Source organism: Podarcis pityusensis (genome assembly GCF_964106645.2).
Source record: "Podarcis pityusensis genome assembly, chromosome: 9".
Lineage (NCBI taxonomy): Eukaryota > Metazoa > Chordata > Lepidosauria > Squamata > Lacertidae > Podarcis > Podarcis pityusensis.
In genome coordinates this window covers 48,862,520-48,883,992 of record NC_138034.1, presented here as the reverse complement: position 1 = coordinate 48,883,992, position 21,473 = coordinate 48,862,520, and the positions used below count along the sequence as shown (strand labels likewise).

Here is a 21,473-nt window from a genome sequence, read left to right as displayed (position 1 = left end):
TCTGCTTTTCTTCAAACTTTTGAATTTCTCCTTTGCAGAAAAAGAGGAACTGATCCAAGTTCAAAGCAAGATGGCTGCTCCCCCTTCCACCCTGTCCCATAAGTGCTTCATTTCTCTCCAAACCACAAACTCCTCCCCCCTCCATGTCACAGAAGGAAAAGGAAACAGTTGGCTTAGAGGAAACATTAAAGGAGGGTTCCTGATAAAAGAAGAATTGAAAAAGCAAAAGATTGAGTAATAGAATCCCACCTGGGGTTCTAGGAAAATTTTGGCTTCTGGGCAGCGGGAGGGAGTTTGGGTTAGTTCAACTTTCAGACCAATGACAGGGGATTATGTACTTTACTATTAGGAAGGGGAAAATAAAATACTTTAATGAATAAGCAGTAATTGAAGCAGTTCACGGCATACCTTGAGAAAAACTGAAACAACTGTTACCTTACAGCCTGATAAATAACTCACCATCACCATCTTGTGGACATAGCAAAGCAGGAGAATTATCTGCTAATATGAATCACTTTAATGCATAAACTTTCTACACAGAAATTTTTTTCTAACATATGAAGTGAAGCCTATTCTATGTTTATTCTATGTTTCAAATGTGATTATGTTTCTTGCTTAACTGGCCTGAGAGATACGGGGTGCTTAAGCCTCTGGAATGGCGTCTCCTGTACAAAGATAAGAGTTACATTTGTCACTCCATGCCCTTTCTGCCTCTGTCCCCCCTCCTGCCACTTGCATGTGGCTCCTGGAACACTGGACATGAAGGCGTGCAGCCATTAGGCTGAAAAATGACCGCCCCTAGGCTTATGGTGCTCCCTTCCCTGGTATCAGTACAGATAAGGAGTGGGCTCTACATCTTTTCAATAACAAACAGGGAACGAGACAAAGAAAGCTGCCTTCACTATTGCAGGAGCTAAGCAGGTTTTGATGCACCTCCCCAGCTGCTGCCATTGACTGTGGACTGCCTGTGATGTCACAAATGGCACATGGCAGACAAGTGGATCTATAAAGGTGGGCCATGGGGAAAGCCAAGGCAAAAGTCTTTAACCTTCCCAAAGAGGACAACAGCTGTGGCATTCATCACTGGGTGGCCTCTTTCCACACAGAGGAGAAATAGGAGACAGAAGGAGGTGAATGATGAGAAGGCAGGTTTGCAAGCTGAGTGGAATTGCAGTTTGAACGTGGCTGATATCCATGGTGAGCAACTGGCTGGTGTCTGGTGGTGGACCTGATGGAAGCTGGCAGATGTTGGTGGGTGGAAGCAGGAGGAGTTTACATTTGGATGCTGGCAAATGCCGCAAGGCTGGAGCAGGCAGGTATTTATGAATGTAAGCTGGTTGAAATTCCCTTTTGGAAGCCCATTGACGGAAGCTGTGTGGATATTTGTGGACTGAAGCTGGGGCTTGTTTGTGCCTGAATGGAGAGTGGCTGATGATTGAACATGCCTGTGTCATATGCCAACTCTATGATCCCTGGTAGGCACCCCCTCATAAGCGATGGATTTTGACCAATGCCTTTCACCATCACATGAGTTGCAGTGTCACTGCTGACACACCACCAAACTTAATATGATTACAGGCAACTGACTAGACCAGACTTCGCCCTCCAGCTGTTTTGGGACTACAACTCCCATCACCCCTAGCTAAGAGGACCAGTGGTCAGGAATGATGGGAATTGTACTCCCAAAACAGCTGGAGTGTCAAGTTTGGCCATGCCTGGAGACTATGCTGCATATTAGATTACCATATGTGAGGTCCCTGCAAACTGGTGGAGGGCAAATGTTGCCGCTGTTTTCAAAAAGTGGGTGGGGGAAGACCCTAGTAACTACTGACTGGAAAGGTAATAGGACAGATAATTAAACAGTCTGTGAGCTCTTAGGAAAGGATGCTGTGATTACTAAGACCCAGCAGAAGAGGGCAGCCAAGAAGATCAAGGGTCTGGAAACCAAGTTTTATGAAGAGCGATTGGTTATGTTTAGCCTGGAAAAGAGGAGACTGAGAAGAGATGGGATAGCCATCTTCAAATATTTAAAAGAGCTGTCACATGGAAGATGGAGCAAGCTTGTTTTCTCCTGCTCTGGAATGTAGTACTTGGACCAATGGCTTCAAGTTACAAGAAACTAGATTTCTAGAACATTCTAGAAATGGAGAATCAACAAGATCAGTTAAAAGAGGAGTGGGAAAAGGAGACAACAGGGAAGATAAATAGCCAAAGCTGGGGTGGGGGTGGGGATATGGGAGAAACACACTCTGAGAATGTTGTCTATAAGGATAAAAGAAAATTACTACAAGTTAGTATGGAGTTCCGTGTGCTGCGCTGGCTCGCCAGATGCAGCTTGTCACGCTGGCCACGTGACCCGGAAGTGTCTGCGGACAGCGCTGGCTCCCGGCCTATAGAGTGAGATGAGCGCACAACCCTAGAGTCTGTCAAGACTGGCCCGTACGGGCAGGGGTACCTTTACCTTTTAGTATGGAGATGGCACTTAACACCAGTAAGATTAAATCAAATAAACAAGGAATATTTGGAGTCATGTTGGAGGGGATGCCAGGAAACCGGTACGGTACTTATTTTCACATGTGGTTGGGGTGTAAATGCATACAAACTTTTTGGCAAAGGGTGTTTAAGGAGATAACAGAAATCACAGGGTTAAAGTTGACTGAAAGTCCAGAAGTAGCATTGTTATCAATATATGATGGACTGGAAGGGTCACAGGCTATGAAGGACTTGCTCACAAATTTATTGACAGCGGCACAAGTTATTATAGCTAGGAAGTGGAAGGGGCAAGGTGAATATAAAATGGAAGAATGGTATAAAGAGGTGTGGGATATAACTATGAATGATAAATTAACATGTGTCATTAAGGTAAGAAGGGGAATATGCAGGAGAAATGATCCTGAGGAGATATGGAAGGTGGTTTGTAGAATTTGTACTGTTAAAAAGGAAAGGGGTCAAACCATCGCAATAGGTGTTGAAATTTTGGGAGGCTGGATAATGGAATGGTCTCGGGGGTGGGGTGCACATTATTATTATTATCACTTTGTTTAAAATAATAAATAATAAGAAGAAAATACAATAAAAAAAATAAAAAGGAAAAGAACATTCTGACAGTATACAGTATAAATGCTGGAAATGTAAGGAAAAAGAAGGAACCTTTTACCACATGTGGTGGATGTGCCCCAAGGTAAAAGACTTCTGGGAAATGATTTATAATGAACTGAAAAAAGTGTTGAAAAACACATTTATTAAGAAACCAGAAGCCATTTTACTTGGTATAGTGGGGGGTAAAATCCCCAAAAAGGATGTTACTTTTTTCTGTATGCCACAACAGCTGTGAGAATCTTATTAGCGAAGAATTGGAAGAAACAAGATTTACCAACTATCAAAGAATGGCAGAGGAAGATGATGGACTATATGGAACTTGCCAAACTGACTGGGAAACTCTGAGACCAGAGAGAAGAGACGGTGGAAGAAGATTGGAAGAAATTTAAAGAATATTTGAAAAAATATGTTAATATTTAAATCTTAGAAGAGCTTTGGAAGTGGATATAGGCTGTAGGGTTAGAAGTAGAAGACAGTGTATTTTAAAATAGTATTGTAAGGGAAAATATGAAGATTTTTATGGTAAAAGTAAGTGTGATTTTAAAAAATGGTTTAAAATTATGATATATGTAAACTGCTAAAAATGAGAGAAAATGAAAATAAGATAGGGGGGACTTGGGGAAGCTCACCTAACAATGCTTAGAAAAAATAAGGATAAGACAAGAATTTGTTTGTATTGTTTGTTTTTCTGTTTTTGTTGTTTATTTGTGTTATAAAATGAATTTTAAAAATTGAGGGGGGGGGAGAGCAGTTTGACAGTGGAATGGACTCTGGCAGATGGTGGACTCTCCTTTCTTGGTGGTTTCTAAGCAAAGGTTGAATGGCCATCTGTCAAGGATGTTTGAGTTGAGATTCCTTCTTGGCCGGGGGTTGGATAAGATGAGCCTTGGGGTCACTTCCAACTCTAAGATTCTATGATTCTATGTTATTCGCCACTCAGAAGAGAGGAACACTGTCGGGCCTAAAAATATCTTGGTGGTAATTAACTATGGCAGGGTGCCAAATCGCTCAACCTTCCTGTGCCTCCTTGAAGCAATGCAAGACTTTGTTCCCTTTCCTCCAGGCTTTGGAAAAAATATGCTCAAACACACAGTCGTGTGTGTTTTATATGACACCCACAAGTCAAATAAATTTATAAATTACACAGACACACACACACCAGCTTTCTAGGTCAGCTGTTATAATCTTGTTGCAAAGCAAAGATTCTTGGATATGTGAAACTTTTCAGAATTTATCCAACCTTAACTTGACTTTCATTTATCCAGTTGAAAGCATTCTGGCTTTGTCTTCATTTTCGGAGTCAGTGAAAATGAATTGTGTTATTTTGAAAACAAAGGGCTTCCGTGACAAACACCACCTCAGTATATAACAGTCTTGTAAACAAGACAGAAGTCAGCCCAGGGATTGAAACTGCTGAAGAATGTTGAAATTTGGTAGAGAATAGCTCTCATCAGCCAGGGATTTTGAACATTCAAATGAGAGCTGATTTTGAGAGGATAAAATTACAGTCTTTTTAAAATAGTCTACACTTAGGGCATAAGAGCACACCATTTACAACTCTGAGAGCCTTTTAGATTTCATGAATGGGTGAACTTGCAATTCAGTTCTAAATGTTTGTACCGAAACATCTGCCAGCCAAAGCAGCAAAATGTTGCGGCATTGCAATGGTGTGTATATCAGGCAATATGCACAAAGTGTGGACAAACACCCAGTCTTATCCTTGGAGCTCACCTTGGAAAAACAACAGCAGAGGCAGATGCACTGGTACAAGCCAGGATCCGGCCCCCAACGGTGTGAGTCTGTGTTGCATCTGACATTGCAGATCCTGCATTGTTCTATGGGTTAACCAGATTACTTCCATGCTCCCATGCAGCTCTACGATTCTATAATTCCACTATATTTACCAAGTTCATTGGAGTTTGCTCCCAGCTAAAAAGCATACATCTATGCTTTTTACTTTATTTATTTGTACTTGATTCAGGCATCAGTTTCCCTCATAAGATTAGAATCACATGAAGGATAGGAGCAATACACATGCTAGCTAGCTCTGCCTCCTTTGTTGCATCACTGGGCCCATTTCCATTGTGTTGGATGGCCAACATTTGTAGAGGAATTGTGCCAGAAACCTAAGCAAGCACAGCAGACTCCATACTGAGAGCAATAGGGATTGAAACAACGACAGTGACATGACAGAAGACAGGGGTGGAGCTAGTGCAGTAATCCCCACATCCCTGCATGTAATTCTGAGAACATGTGAACAGGGCTACTGTCTCCCTGATTCAGCAAGAGCTGCCTGTAGATTCCCTTTTGTAGACCAAATGCAGAAACTCATCCATATTGTGATGAGCCTCTGGAGGTGACTCAACCAATGCAATTTCCACTCTAATTTCATCATGTGTGTAGGGATGCCCATTCCTGGCTCTTTTGAAGTTTAGACAGGAACATTCAGCACATTCAGAAAGCAGATATTGATCCTGACTCTGTACCCTATTCCCAGTGCTTTTTTTCTTTAAAAATGTTTAGGAGTACTGTCATTCCTTCTGAGACTCAGGAAACACCGTAACAGGAAATAAGGATGCCATTGGGGGTAGCAACAGAACTGATGATTCACCGTGCTAGAGAAGAAACTTAATTTTTTTAAAAAATAGTTTCTTCTCCCGTTAGATTCACAAAATGTTTAGGGGTATGCGTACCCCTGCGTACCCCCAGAAAAAAAGCACTGCCTATTCCTATATGGATATTCCTTCATGATATTCCTTCATGGATGCACTGGAGAGCCGATTTGAGGAAGAAGTCTTCAGGAAGGAGTGGATTTGCAACTACTGAAGTTCATCTTTTGCAAAAAATATAAATCACAAGTTGAGAGCCTGAGTGAGCAGGCTTTTGAGCACCAGGTGTAGGAACAGAAGCAATTCCTATTGACACTGGGAACTAATTTATGAATCAGCTGTGCAAACACTAGGATTCATTAGCAGAGATTAGCACAATTAGCTAGCTTCCATTCCTTTCCTCTTCCCTTACTAAAGTAATACCTTAATAAATACAAGCCACTTCCTTTTAGGTGATGTGCTCATTGTGTGCTGTGTGATCCTTCTGTACAGTTCAGGAAAGGCAATTCATGCCATTAGGAGATCTACTGCTTATGAGTTGAACAGAAGGAAAAATTATTCCAAGCATGACATAACTGTAGCGCTGTTTTCACTACAGGTGCCTGTATATATCCATCTCTTAGTCGACATCACTAATGAAAGGTTTTCAGCAATAGCTAGATGCTTTAAAACAAAACGACACTATATTTCAGCTATAATGGAATTGTGGTGCACAAATTGCTAGGCAAAGTTTTATTGATACATGCCAGCAGAATTTGGGAGCAAACAATTGCACAGAGTACCTGAGTAGTGTTACAGTTCAAGTGTCCAAGATTGAAATCCCCACTCCGCCATGAAGCTCACTGGATTATCTTGGGCCAATCAGTGCTTCTTAGCCTAACCTAAAATAGGAGAACCACAAAACCTACTTTGAGCTCCCTGGGAAGGAAAAGTGGGATATAAATGTAATAATAAATAAAATATAGCATATATTCAGAACAGAGTTCATTAATTATTCATATTACTATGGATCATATTGTTTATTCATGTTAGTGCACAGAATCCTGTTGGGGTTGATCGTTTTTTAAAAAAAGTAACACAGATAATGAGTTCTGCAAATAATAGTCATGTTAATCAGAATAGTAATAAAGCTGGCAGAAGCTAGATGGCACCAGAACCATAAGTAAACCACATCTGATATCAGCCTGTACTGTTTGGACCATTTGCAAAGTAAGGAATTTCTGTGTCCAAGACTAGTTTGTTAGGAAAGGCCTTTTTTCTTCTTCTTTTTTTAAGCTACTGCCACCGCAAGAATCTTAGGATACAGTATTTTTGACGCAAGGCACAAATGAGGAAGAAATGCTTTTGGTCCTCCCTCTTTTTTTCCTTTTTCTTTTTGTCCGAACCAACATTCTAGATTTGATTTGCTCATCTGGGTGCAGAGCAGTTTTTTCACAAAATATGCAACCAAGCAATCTTGAAAAGTAGATGCAAATGAATAAGAGGTTTGTCGGAACAAGTTGTCAGAAGGAAAGAGGAAATAAAAAAGGAGGTAAGAACATGAAAATCTAAGGTTATTTTTAGCTGTTTTTATGGTATGTTTGTAAGGATGTAAAAAGGAGTTTCAAAATTATTATTGTTTCAGTATGAGAGAATCCTATTTTGCGCTGCCTTTTTTGGTTGAGGTATTGTTTAGCAGGAGTTGCTGGGGGGTTTTAGCTGTTATTGATATTGCTTTTTTGTATCTTTATTTTTAGAACTTGGATGGAAATTTTTCGATTTGTTTCTGTAGTTTTGATGTGTTTTATTGTTTATCACTACTTTTGTTATATTTGTAACTGTGATTTATTTCCAAGTCGTAAGCTGCCATGAGGATGGTTTTAACAATGGAAAGGCAGCTTACAAATAAAATGACATATGTATGTATGAGATGGAAATACTAGATAATGCTGTATTAGCATTTGCAATTTTCATTACCAAATATTAAGTAGAAACTGATTCCTGCCAATAGCCACAATGTCCAAAAAGCTTCCTTTGTGGTCTGCAAGTTACTCCCTCTGGTTCTGTTCCCTAACACTTTCTTTCTTTCTGCCTACTACTATATTGTATAATAGCTACCACTGATTCAATTCTATTAGCTTCCTTCTTGAAGAGTCTCTGTAAACCAGTGTGTAAGAAATGGTGAATAAATAACTTCTATAAAGAAAAAGACTGAGTTGAAGCATGTTGATAGCCTTAATACACAACAGCACAAGAAATGTGTCATTGGCCATTGGCCATTATACAAACTGGGGAAGAATGCACTTTTTTCTAAAATTGAAACTGATTTGTAAAAGACATCCCCAACTATTTGTAAAACCGAAAGATATTCAAGGCTATTTTTTAAAACTACAACAAATTCTTTTTAACTGTTATTGCACTAATACAGTGGTACCTCGGGGTTACAGACTCTTCAGGTTACAGACTCCGCTAACCCAGAAATAGTACCTTGGGTTAAGAACTTTGCTTCAGGATGAGAACAGAAATCATGCTGCGGCGGCAGAAGGCCCCATTAGCTAAAGTGGTACTTCAGATTAAGAACAGTTTCAGGTTAAGAACGGACCTCCAGAACGAATTAAGTTCTTAACCCGAGGTACCACTGTACCTATAAAAGCACATTTACTCCATGTCTGAAATTTATTGTTTACATTGCACTGTATACAGTACACTGAAGTACTAGAATGATTTAAGAAAAGAGCAGGAAAGCAGCCCTGAATAATAGCAACTCAAAGTCAGGCCAGCGCACAGACCTGACTCTGCAGCAAATCCATACCAGCAGATCTTTTGGAATGGGCTGGTGCCTATCAGGGACTACTCATCTCCAGGGGGACACGGATGGCACTGTGGTCTAAACCACTGAGGTTCTTGGGCTTGCTAATCGGAAGGTCGGCGGTTCGAATCCCCACAGCGGGGTGAGCTCCCGTTGCTCTATCCCAGTTCCTGTCTACTTAGCAGTTTGAAAGCACACCAGTGCAAGTAGATAAATAGGTACTGCTGCGGCAGGAAGGTAAATGGCATTTCCATGCACTTTGGTTTCCGTCACAGAGTCCCATTGCACCAGAAGCGGTTTAGTCATGCTGGCCACATGACCTAAAAAGCTGTCTGTGGACAAATGCCGGCTCCCTCGGCCTGAAAGCGAGATGAGTGCCGCAACCCCATAGTCACCTTTGACTGGAAGTAACCATCCAGGGGTCCTTTACCTTTACCTTTTTTTTTTACTCATCTCCAGCCTTCTGATACCTTCTGTGCTCAGCATGATAAGGGCCATTGAACCCATTACATTTAAATAAATAATAATAATAATAATAATAATAATAATAATAATAATTTATTTATATCTCACCCTCCCCAGCCGAAGCCGGGCTCAGGGCAGCTAACAACAATAAAGCAATACAACATTCTAAAATCATTTAATTATAAAATTAATTCAAATCAAATTGATGGCAACCAATGGGCTAGAGTTCTGGTAAGATTGCCAAAGGAGGGAGTCAGGCTATGCCCTGGCCAAAGGCTTGGTGGAACAGCTCTGTCTTGCAGGCCCTGTGGAAAGATGCCAAGTCCCTCAAAAAAGAAGAAAGGCAATAGCTGCCAAATGAATGACCACAGTTTAAGATCTTTGTTGTTGTTTTATTGTAATTTTATGTTGTGAACTGCCCCGAGATCTATGGGTATAGGGTGATATACAGATTTAATAAATAGTAATGTGTGAGGCCCTTTTCCAAATGGGTCGTCAGTCTCTGTCTGCCTGTCTTCTCTCTCTCTCTCTCTCTCTCTCTCACACACACACACACACACAAAAGCTAATAAGAACCGGGGGGGGGGGGGGGCGGAATCTGAGTGATGCAGTATAGCAGTGGAAGGCAGAAGGGATGATAAGAGTTCAGTAACCCCTGGATTGTGACACCATCCACCGCACCTCTGGAAAAGGTTTTGGGTTGCCAGTTGCACTGAGTGCCAAGGTACAGAACCTCTTGTTCTGAGAGTGTGTTTTATGCTCTGCCTGTTCTGCAGTGACCTCCCTTTCTCCTTAGGCCCCACAAGATTCTGGCTGTGGGCCTGGGTCATGAGAGAGTCTTCCCATGAGTCATCTCAATGTGCAAGCTGTTCTTTAAAAACTTAAGATTTTATGCTTTTTAGAAGCACTTTGGCCTCTCAGAAGCATGTTTCTGTCATGATGGAAGCAGCCCAAATGCCAACCGTTACTGATTCCACACTTGGCTAATTGCCGTAACTGGGGTTGGAGCAGGGGAAATAACCTTTGTATGCCATTGTGCATAAACTGCAATTCCCCTGAAGGACCAAAAGAAAAGGACGTGGCATAGGGCAGAGAATTAAGTATCCTGAAAAATCTCTGCTTTTTTTTTTTTTTTTTTAAAGGAACCATGAGAGGTGTGAAGATAAGCTAAAAAGTCTGAAGGTACCTGTCTGGTGAAATTAAAGGCATCAGAAGGGTTGGTGATGAAGATTTCTAGTGGTTGGAGGTGGAACCTTTTTTTAAAAAAAAAAGTTTGACTATTATTATTTTGGTTAACTTTGTGTTAAATATGTATTCTGCAGTTGACCTCCTTTGCAATGTTTTATTTTGAAATCTTTTAAGATACTTTAGTTTTCTGTTAATTATGTTGCTTTGACTGTATATTTGACTTTCTTCACATTATTGGTGTTTTATTGATGTTTTAATATGCTGTAAACCGCTTTGAGATTTTTCTTAAAAATATAAAGCAGTATAGAAATGAAACAAATAATAATAATAATAATTTCAGCGATCCACATAGCTCTTCTCTCCTACACATAGAATAAGAGAACTGGAACAAATTCTACAAAACTGAGGAGATATTCTGGGGAAGAATTGCTTAATAAAACCACAAGTATTCAGAAAGCTCATAGTTTGTGGGTACATTTTATTGGTCCTCCATATATCATTTAGTAGGCTTTTTGTTCCTTTTAATAGCACCAAATCATTACACTACATGAAGATCATGCATAGCTCACAATTTCAAAGCCATTACAAATTAGTACAAATGCAAAAATATAGTTCAGGTTAAAAAGTAATTTAGTTTTAGTTCTTGGAATGTCTTTTACTTCCATTTTTATTTTATTTTTTTTGCAAAATAATAACAAAAGGCACCAGATTTCTGGCTTCCAACATGGTTTTCAAAACTAGGGGAACACATTTACACAAGAGGCACTTTGCATTAAATTATTTTACACAAAAGGGGCTGAATCCAGACTATGTTAGTTGCATTTAGTCCCCATTGAGTTAAATGGGACTTAAGTCACAACTAGCTTGTCACATTGTTCTCAATGTGCAACTAGCATAGCCTGATCCCAGCCCCATGACTTCCAACTGGCCGGCTTAATCTTTTCAAGAGCAGCCTGTATGTTAACATTGTATAAAACTAACATAAAATACTATCAATGAAAAACAGGCAGTTCCCTAGAAAGGAGTGGCAATACTATGAATGGGATCCGATATGGATTTCAACAGTAAGCGTTACTATATCATCATACTAATGATATGCACATTGCGTCTGATAGCAAGGATATCCATGAGAAACACAAAAAAAGGCTGCAGCTGTAAATGCCAATGGAAAGCTTAGCCATACAAAGCGGGAAGGAGGCACAAGGCAGGAGTTAAGATTCTGGCTTTCATATCGCCGTCAGTTAGTCATCTTCACCACCACAGAGCAGCAAAAGGCCTTTTCTGTAATCACCAGATGTATCTTTCTACAAATCAAAAGACAGGGATCAAATGGCAATGAGTCAGTAATGATTCAGGGAAAAATTCTTGACAAATGACAGCTTTTCTACCGCAGGAAATCCATTTGTATGACTATCCACTCAGGAATGGTAAGCAAAAGTTCTCCAGAAAGCTATTTATTTTGTGCAACATATATATATATAAAAATACAAAACGAGGGAACATCTATTTGCCTTCCAATGGCAGACCAAAAAATCATAACCCTAAACATTGCAAGGAGGATTTAAACAACTTTGATATCCTTTAGCGAATGCAGGCAAAGGGGAAAGCTCTATGTACACATCAATTAAACCAGAATACTTGTATTTAAGCCAATTAAGGGTGCAAATCATATGGCTGTGAGGAGGGAATGCCAGTGGGCATACAGATGTCCCTGTTCATGGGTGAAGAGGAAGATTTGACTCCATGTGACCCTTCCTTGCCGCTGCAGAAACCTCCACCACCCTTTGCCTAACTGATTTTTGCCTTGCATTACAGATGCTGACATACTGACATCAGTAGAAGCAAGGGAGGATGCAGCAGATACATTGCGGCAAAGCTATGAATCTGAAGGAGCCATAGGTTTCACGGTCCCCTGACACTCTCCCCACACCCAAAATGGGGGATGGGGACATAAATACACCAACATCAGGACTGGTGTATCTTCCCTTCCATTGGCAACAATAGGAGGGGGGAATCCTTTAAATGGGAGGGAGAAAGCCTGGAAATAAAAGGGAAACGCTACTCTGTCTTCACTTCCATCCAGCCACCAGAAATCCAGCAAGGCATTGGACCAACTAGTTTGCCTGCCTTTAGTTTTCCCTCCTGACACGGGACTGGGAGGTTGCCCAGGAATGGGAGCCCACATAAGCTAGCTGCCTACATGCCTCATGATGGCAGATTTCACATGTATTGGAAAGTGGACTTTTTTTCTATTTGCAAAATTTTAACAGTTGTACAGCTAAAATACAAACCCGCAGCATTCCATTTTAAAAAGAAAAGAGCCACATCAGTCAGTATTTCCCATTCAAAAAGAGAAAGAAATATACTAGTTTTACAAAGCAAGTCCTACCTGAATTGCATGGTACAAAGATTTTGCAAAATTTCTTCTGAACGCCTGTCTGATGTCCAGCAGATCAATTTCACTCCTTGAAACTACGATCCTGATCAGGGTATCGTCATCAGTGCCAGCCCCCTGGTAAAATCAAAAGGGAACCCATTTTAAACAACCCATTAAGAATGCAATCTACTTTCAGGTACCATTCCTTTCAGTTGGAGAGCATCGTGCACATGCTTAATTTTTCCCACTGAAGTTAGTGAAACTAAAGGGCTTAACTTTGGCCACTAAGCGAATAGCTGCATCTGAGAATGTCACACAGAATACATATACAATAGAGATACTTGAAGAATGTATATAATACCTTGAGGATTAATAGTCCTCCTCCTTGCCATTGAAGTTAGGAGATTTTAGCACAATTGCATGAAATAGAATCCTGAATTACTGCACTATATAAATGTGGTGAGCTCTCTATAGAGCATCCAGTGCTCAGCATAAAAAAAAAGTCAGGAAAAAGTCAACATTTTACCACTCTCATTTCGTTTCCAATTGGAAACTTGTCCTTTAAAAAGAAAGAAAGAAAGGTAAAATAAGTACTCACTTTCATTGCATAAAACAGTGATTCAGCAAGATATGCAGGAACACTACGGACACTTTTCACTGAAAGGGGAAAAACAATCCAGTTCAGCTTGAAAACAGTGAAAAATAACTTTATCTGAATGGCATGGTGCTTCACACAGAAAAGGCACCTTCCAGTATTTCCATAACAGGGCATAACAGTGAGCTATGCTGCAATTCTGTGTACATCTAGCTGGGAGTAAAGCCCTCTGAACACAATGGGTTTCCCTACTGAGTAGATGTGCAGATTTGCCCTGCTATCTGCTTGCGCTGTTGTGGAGTCTAGAATTCAGAGCCCCGTGTTAAATAAAAAATAAAAAGCAAGCAAGAATCACGTCTGAATCAGATTACCAAGACGCCATTTTGTTTCTTTGATCAGCACATTGTGCTGCTTTCCCCCCAACAGCTTGCTTGCAGTTCTCATAAATAGTGCATCGCAACTAGGACTGCTCATTACCAACTGCCAGCAGAAGCTTCTCTAGTGGACCAGAAGTTTCACGGTCGATTGTCTCTTCAATTTGGAAGCCAGAGATAGTCATATATTTGTCAAAGACTGAAAGACACAAAAGGAATACATAGCAATCATGTGTATTTTACATATTGCTTCCTTTCTGCTTTTCCAAACAAACATAACAAAGCCTACACCCATCCAAACACAATCAACATTTGGGCAGAAGAGTTGAAGGAAGCCAGGATAGTAATGAATTCAAGTGTTCAGGAAAGTAACATGGACCATTCTACTTAAGATTGAAAGTAAGGAGTGTATTATCTATACCCCCACAATCTGCTAGCATGTCAAGGAGAAATGTTCTAAACCAGGTCAAGTTCACCTTGGATCAGAACCAGGGCACCCCACAAAGAAAACCAAGACCTGGTTTTTGTTGAAGCTTCCCCCCCCCCACCACCACTTGCACGTCCAGTATGATGATTAAGTAAAGGGACCCCTGACCATTAGGTCCAGTCGTGGATGACTCTGGGGTTGCGGCGCTCATCTCGCTTTATTGGCTGAGTATGATGATTGCAGTCCTTTAAAAAGAGAGCCCAAAATGTTAGTTTTCCTCACCCTTCCTTAAGTGAGTCACACTGCGAGTCCCCAGGATGGTGATGAACTTTTCTTCATCGGTTCCCCATTTCAGCTCACCAGCTCTAAACAGCTCCTGTTAAAATCAGAAGAAGAAAATAGAGTTAAGGTTTTCTCTCCCAAAAGCAAATGTACTTTACCATATTGTGAAGAAAACCACCAGAGGGGAAAAGCTTTAGCCACAAAGCCCTTAAATGTCTGAGGGGCAGCTTAGGCTTGGGACTTAAGACCAAAGAACCTAACTCCACTCTACTTAGGCACAGAAGTTTTGAACTATCCCTTATAGAACTACATTTGCCACATTCATTCTTCTGGAATGATACCTTATCACAGTAATAGATCAAGGTTTTTTGGGGGGGTCCCTTGGACAAGATACCTCAATGCCCCTTTCACCCTTTCCCCACTCTTAGTTTCATTACTTATATATTTGTCACCCTGGGCTCCTTCAGGAGGAACGATGGGATCTAAATCGAAATAACAACAACAACAGCGTGCTTCATAATGAAATTGCCTCCTCTTTTAATAAATGCCTTTGGGCTGTTTTTAAGGTATACAATCATTCTGTGTTTACGTACAATCATTCCAAGGACTGCTATTTGTGAAAGGGGGTAAATTGTGGTCAGTCACATATTATCCATTTGACACCCTTTCTTGAAATATGAATGATTCATACATTAAAATGTCAGTGGCTTCCCATGTGATCTAGCAAGAAACCATAAATGATGCTTAATTTAAGGATCTTTCCGAGACAAGATGCATTGGCAGTTGCTGGAACTTCACTACTTGGGTTATAAATGTATAAATATCATGAAGCAGGAAGGCTGCATGCAATCATCTAGCCCAACCGCTTCTATAAAGCAGACCTATCCGCTAACAAATCCCCAGGATCCAGAGTTTCTTGCGGCACAAGCAGTTAACTGTTTAAATAAGGTGTGTCACACTGCTAAAGGGAGTAACTGTTTTGCATACTGCAAAGTTGAAGTATTTGCACGTGCTTAATGCTTCAACATCCCATTATTCAAGTGATACTGGATTTGTGTCATGGCAAAAGCAGACTTGTGTCAATCTTGCTACTCAAACAACCAACAGTCCCAAAAGGCAATGTCAATATATTATTTTGGAGAACCTCATTAAATGCTCCATTCACTATGGCTTTTCCACAATCCTTTTGCATGCTCTATAGAACAGGGGTCAGCAACCTTTTTCAGCTGTGGGCCGGTCCACCATCCCTCAGACCATGTTGTGGGCCAGACTATATTTTGGGGGTGTGTGTGAATGAATTCCTATGCCCCACAAATAACCCAGAGATGCATTTTAAATAAAAGGACACATTCTATTCATGTAAAAACATGCTGATTCCCAGACCGTCTGCAGGCTGGATTGAGAAGGCGATTGGACCGCATCCGGCCCCCGGGCCTTAGGTTGCCGACCCCTGCTATAGAACATAGGAAGCAGCCATATATAACTGGTCAGGCCACTGGTTCATCTGGCTCAGCACTGCCAACACTGACTGGCAGCAGCTCTCAACAGTTTCAGGCAAGTGTGTTTCTGGAGATGTAAGGAAATGAACTTTTGGCATGCAAAGCAGGTGCTTTACCAGCTATGGCCTTCCACTTGTCTACCAGGGTGTCTATCCTAGCCATAGGCCTAGACCATGGAAGGTCACCAGGTCCCATTTTGTAGCTGGCAAAACACAGGGCAACACTAGGGTAGAGGTGTGTGCTCACTCTCTCATTTAAGAGGAGTATTTCTTGCAAAGACATACTGCAGCAATAGCAGTAGTGTGGTTTCCCAGCTAGAAATACAGTAGTGGGATATCACTGGTCAAGTACAAGCAGTACTTAATTTTTAAAAAATCAACACCACATCGCATTTTAAAAAATACTCTCAAGGGAGGTTGAAATACTACTGAATTTTAATTTTAATTTTTTAAGAAAGGTACCAGAATGAAGGATACTTTGGGAACCATGAAAACCTGCCCTGGGAGGAACCTCCTCTTGGCAAGAAAAAAAATTTAAAATGGAAAGCGATAACATTTGATGAACTTGTCCTGTGATGAAGCAGCTAAGATTACTATAATTAACTTCCCAGCCAGTCTGCTCTAAAATACAGTGTGACCTAAGCGATTACTTTGTTGCTACCACTCCTTTTTCCTGTTTGTAAACCAACTCAGAGCTTACACACACACACACACACACACACACAGAGAGAGAGAGAGAGAGAGAGAGAGAGAGAGAGAGAACGAACCATGGAAAATGTTATTCATCTGCTTCCCAAAAAGAATCCCATCAAAGTAATTTTACATGAATGGTTTTAGCACTCACTCCACCCTCTTATGAGTCACCGCTAAGATCTGAATTAACACATATACTATGACACACAAGCGAGACTTGCAGCACGTTGCAAAATGGAACACCCTCGTTCAGGATACCCCATTCTCTTCCCTCTTGCTTTTCCATTTCGAATCATGGGATAGTCAGCCTTCTACAGCCATTGAACATGCTCAGTTATTGTTGGGGTGTTGGTGGGTCCCATCTCCTTCCCACTTATCTTTTTTTAATGTTAAGAGTGGTGCAGTTGGGTTGGTAGACACACTGGAGCAGATTTTGGGGTGTGTGAAGGAGGAGAAGAGGAGACAGAAGTCCAGTTGCATCTGTGGACCCTACTGGTGCAGCACTGGATACAACCCTGTGACCTTGTTGCACGTCAGAATGAAGGATGGCCGATCGCTAACCCAGGATAGCTGTGCAGCAGCGTAGATTAGTGCCAGGCTCAGCATGTTCCTACTGAATGACCCAAGGTCAGATGGGATGCTGCAAAATGCTCCCTCTAACAGGCCAGTCAAGGCTTAAACAAACATTTTCCAGAGAGAATCACCAGCTTAGGTTTGAAGAGTTTGGGACCTCATCAAAAGAGGAAGGTGAACCTGCACCCCCTTCTTTCTTATTGTTTGGGAATGGGGAGACCTATTAACGTTCTTGAGCCTCTATCAGGCTGCTGGCGGTTTTCCCAGAATGGAAAGAAATTGATGGCCACCGCACCCAAAAAAGTGAGGTTCACTCTTTTTTGGTTGCAGCTATTTCTTTCCCTAAAGGCACCTCAGAATGGATCATTCTGAAAAAAAATGAAAATGGTGGCTGCAAGCTTAACAGAGGCTCAGTAAGTTGCATCAAAACACTCCAGGAATTCTCACTTGCAAAAATATTCAAAATGTATGCCTTTTACAGGCTGAGAACAGGGCTCTGAAATGCAGGGGCCCTTCGGGACCAGTTCCAAACAGTGCTTCCTTTATTTGCCAAGTTTGTACAATGCAGTGACTGCAGAATGTAAGATGAAAACAAGGGAAATAAAAATAATTTGTAAGGCCTGTATTCTCAATGCACGCACAACTGAATGGGCTGCAGAACTACATTTCCATGCTGGAATTGCACCCTCAAAGTGAACTTCTACTTGCATGTATTTTTAGGGTGCTTTTTCAAAAACGCTTGGGGGAAAGGACAAGTAGAGAGTCTTACCTGAGCATCTTTCTCGACCAGCGCTTCATTCACTTGGCTATCAGGGTCTCTATTGGCCTAAATGAGATAAAAGGGGGGGGGGATAGAATGGGTTCATGAATATAATGAGATGAATATACTTAGGTATAAAAATTCTGCACTGTCGAAAAAGGTTTAGATATGGCAAAGAGAAACACAAGAAGCTGCCGTATACCGAGTCAGACCAATGGTTCAATCAGTATTGTCTACACTGACTGGTAGCAGCTCTCCATAGTTTCAGACAGGAAGTTTCTCCAAGTTCTACCTGGAGATGGCAGGAATTGAACCTGGGATGCATGTAAGACAGATGCTCTACGGTTGAGCTATGGTCCTTCCCAAAGAGTTTTTTGCAGCCACCTCAGCCTTCTTTGGTAGGCACTGTGCATGGGCTACACATGCCCTATGTGATTCACTGTCTCCAGTATGCAGATAGACAGAGCCAAGTTGTGCATGGCCGCCATGTTGCATTTGAGCTGTGGATACTAAACAGGCCAAGACCCGAGGGAAAATCTGTTGGAAAGTACCCTTACTGTCAAGGATGGCACATTTGGACAAGAGACACCCATCCTGCAATAGTAACCTTTTCTACAGTACTACTAAAACTGGTGTAGGGGTTCCAAGGAGCAGGTACGAAGGAGGAAAGGAAGGGGGAAAGTCACTTAAAAAGAAAATAATAAGAGGAAATGGTGAAGATGGTCTAGGAAATTGGGACAGGACCCCAGAACTTACAACATTTATGCTCTTTGATTCATGCTTTCCTTCCACCCTGTGTTCTATGGGACACAGGCTCTTAGGGGAAAATGTCTGAACTATACCCTTAAAGAAGCAAGGACCCACGTATAAACAGGCTTGGGGGAGATGAATCTCACCCCCCACAAAACATATACTGGAGCCATAATGCAGAGACTCCACTTTAAATAAAGCAACCCTTGCCTTGAACTTCCTGCTTAAGCCATCTACTGTGGATGCTTACCTGAAGAAGAACTACCAGCATCCTCTGATAGAAACCAGAAGTGTCTGAAGTTACATGATCTTCTAAGTCAGCTTCATATTCTGCAAAAAAAAGGGAACACACCCATCACTGTACAAAATGTGAGCTACTTTATGTTGATGTCATACATATGTATATTAAACAACTAGAATTGCAAGTCTCCGAAGTACGTTTTTTATGAATGAAAACATATATTACATACATTACATTGCTCGCAAAAATGTGTGTATCTGCACCAAATTGCACCAGGGCCTTCTTTTTTAAAAGAGGTTGCACTGATGTGGAAATATGGTGAACCGAAGACTGGAAAAATGAGAAACTTAAACAGACATTGACACAGTCGCCCGACACATGGGTCACTTTCATGCATTCCGCTATTCATGCACAACTGCCCCTTCACAGACAACCACACTGGACAAGTGGATGTGGCAGGGGCAAGGCCATTGGTCTCCTTCCTCTTCATGCAAGAGATCTATGTGAAGGTAAGGTGTGGACTGGGCTTCTGATATTCTTCTACCCTCCCTCCATGCAAACAGTTTCCCACCCCTGAGATCAGACATGCTCATTGATACTACAAGTCACACAGCTACCCAAAGCTAACCATCAGCAGATTCCTCCTCTATAGTAGAGCTACCAGAGAGCCTATCTGAAAAGAGAAACTGCAGCACAAAAACAACAGTGTGAATTGGTTGCCTCACTCTATTATGCTTTGTGATATTTTCCTCCCCCTTAAAAAAGCAATCCCATCCAATTGACTGTATTGACTGTAACTTATAAACAATGCTGAAAAGAGCAGCCTTAATAGAACTTTGAACCAGGAAATAAATACTTTATCTACAATCAATGGTTCAGAATAAGCCTTTTCAAATCACTAAGTGGTACCGAATTCCCTCTTTCACATGTTGTTAGAATCCTGTTCGTTGACTGAATTAAATTCTAAAGAAAATGTTGAAGGAAGAAATTCAATTATGTAGTGCAAAGCACAAGAACGTGCACCCAAAACAAGGCATTTGAAGCTTTTACAAGCCTTATCTCTCCAAGTACTGAAGTTGCATTCTGTATATTTTCCACTTTCCTTATTCTATTATTTCATGCACAGACAAAAGCTCCTGCAAGTACAATAGCATTTCAAAACACAGAAAAAGCACTGCTTTTACCTTCCTGATAAACTTGTTTTATATTCCGGATTTCAGCTGGTGTTCTGGATGCAAGAATTTCAGTAAGGACTTTTTCATCAGTTCCTGCCCCCTGTAATTAATGGATTTGGTTGATGAAATAATGTAAGTTATTTTTGTTCAATATACACCTCTATCTTAATCTCATGAGAACATTCATTTTCTACAGAATTTTCTTTAAAAAAACAAAAACACCACACCTCAAACGTTTAATTACTTAAAATGCATTTGAAAGAAATTCATAATGCTCAAGACTACAAAGTTCTGCTTCCTGAATGCCACGTCAATAAGGGTACATGAAGACCCAGAAATAGAATTTGCACTGACTCACACAGGAAACGTGGCAGAGTTTAGAGCTGAAATAAGGATTCCTACAACACGGTCCTTTTAATAAAACTAAAAGAAAATCCTAATGGGCCTGCCAAGTGGATGGTTTTCGCCTCACCAAAGAACAGAATGACCACCATCTCTTATCAGTAGTACTGCCAGATGACAGATGTCCAGCTGTGGAACGGAGACAATGAGGTCATGGTATTTCTCTGTATGTGTACAGGAAAGTGTGTGCTTGAATCTGCCTCCTATTTCCTCCAATACAACCGTTTTCCACCAGCAAAGTTTATAACAGAAGCAAAGAAGAGGCGCTAAGAGCCATTAGTGGTTACTTTTATAACAGCTCTTGTTGCCCAATAAATACAAAGAGCAAATAAGCATGCCTGCTAATGGGATCAAGATTGCTTTTTAAAAGTTTCATTATAAATGAATGTATTTATTAAGCATTCAAGACAGAAATGATCCACTTTGGGGGGTTAAACCAAAAGAGGAGAACGCCCAGCTCACAGATCAGATGTGGCTTGCAGCCAATTTCCTCCAGCCCTCAGGTCCCCTTCTGATCACCAGTTGTTACAAACTTTTTTTATTATTATTATTTTAAAAATGGAAGTCTATGAAGAAAACAGAAGACGAAACTTCAGCTTAGTTCATAACTCCATTCTAATTCTTAACAAGAATGAAATATATGCCTTGTTTCCTGAGAAAATAGGTGGGTGGAGAGGAGTTTCCTGAGACCACGTTATTTCACTGCAATTCCTGTCGGCACTTGGGGGGGGGCAGCAAGCTGGAGTCTGAATCAGGAGAAGGAGGCAGTGGTCAATGGGAATCTGTACCAGCCAGGAGGCAAGAGGCAGAGGCAGGAAAAGCTTCAGAGCTGGAGAGTGGAGCATAGGATGGGTAGGAAGATAAGGCAGAAGAGGCAGGTCAGGCAAGTGAAAGGCCAGGTGCTTTCTCACCCGGTCATGTACCACTTGTGGGGATGATTGGGGAGGCAGGAGAGGATATATTATTTAATAATATCCTTCCAAACTTGCGCTAGCAAGTTCCATATTCTAGCAGAGTTCCAAACATCCCCCTTTTCAGATTACGCAGCGATCAGCTTGCTCCTGACTCATCTGAGTCTTACTATTAAAGATTCCTTCCTAGTAAAATCCCTTGCCTTTCCCTCTTAAAAGAATAAACAAAAGAATCTGATTAACGTTATTATAAAAATAGTTTACTC

The 21,473-nt window shown here is 41.0% G+C and overlaps 2 protein-coding genes and 2 long non-coding RNA genes across 4 annotated transcripts in view; 1 reads left to right on the top strand and 3 right to left on the bottom strand.

Moving 5' to 3' along the window:
* Window positions 1-21,473, bottom strand: part of SMIM43 (small integral membrane protein 43) — a 243,752-nt gene that overhangs the window by 185,658 nt on the left and 36,621 nt on the right. The window lies entirely within an intron of this gene.
* On the top strand, window positions 509-12,210 carry LOC308485571. The gene is made up of 2 exons (XR_013990620.1): window positions 509-1,197; window positions 11,965-12,210. It is a non-coding gene; the product is annotated as an uncharacterized lncRNA (long non-coding RNA).
* LOC308485572 lies at window positions 6,779-7,391 on the bottom strand. Its single transcript, XR_013990621.1, has 2 exons — window positions 7,144-7,391; window positions 6,779-7,058 (listed from the first exon to the last, which is right to left on the bottom strand). It is a non-coding gene; the product is annotated as an uncharacterized lncRNA (long non-coding RNA).
* Window positions 10,611-21,473, bottom strand: part of ANXA5 (annexin A5) — a 26,358-nt gene continuing 15,495 nt past the window's right edge. Inside the window, exons 6-13 of the mRNA XM_081021437.1 lie at window positions 19,904-19,994; window positions 18,729-18,808; window positions 17,738-17,794; window positions 14,205-14,298; window positions 13,599-13,694; window positions 13,125-13,183; window positions 12,539-12,661; window positions 10,611-11,453 (exon numbers count right to left, since the gene is read on the bottom strand). Coding sequence (XP_080877563.1) covers window positions 11,391-11,453; window positions 12,539-12,661; window positions 13,125-13,183; window positions 13,599-13,694; window positions 14,205-14,298; window positions 17,738-17,794; window positions 18,729-18,808; window positions 19,904-19,994 — 663 coding nt within the window. The 3' untranslated portion in view covers window positions 10,611-11,390. The remainder of the gene's footprint in view (window positions 11,454-12,538; window positions 12,662-13,124; window positions 13,184-13,598; window positions 13,695-14,204; window positions 14,299-17,737; window positions 17,795-18,728; window positions 18,809-19,903; window positions 19,995-21,473) is intronic.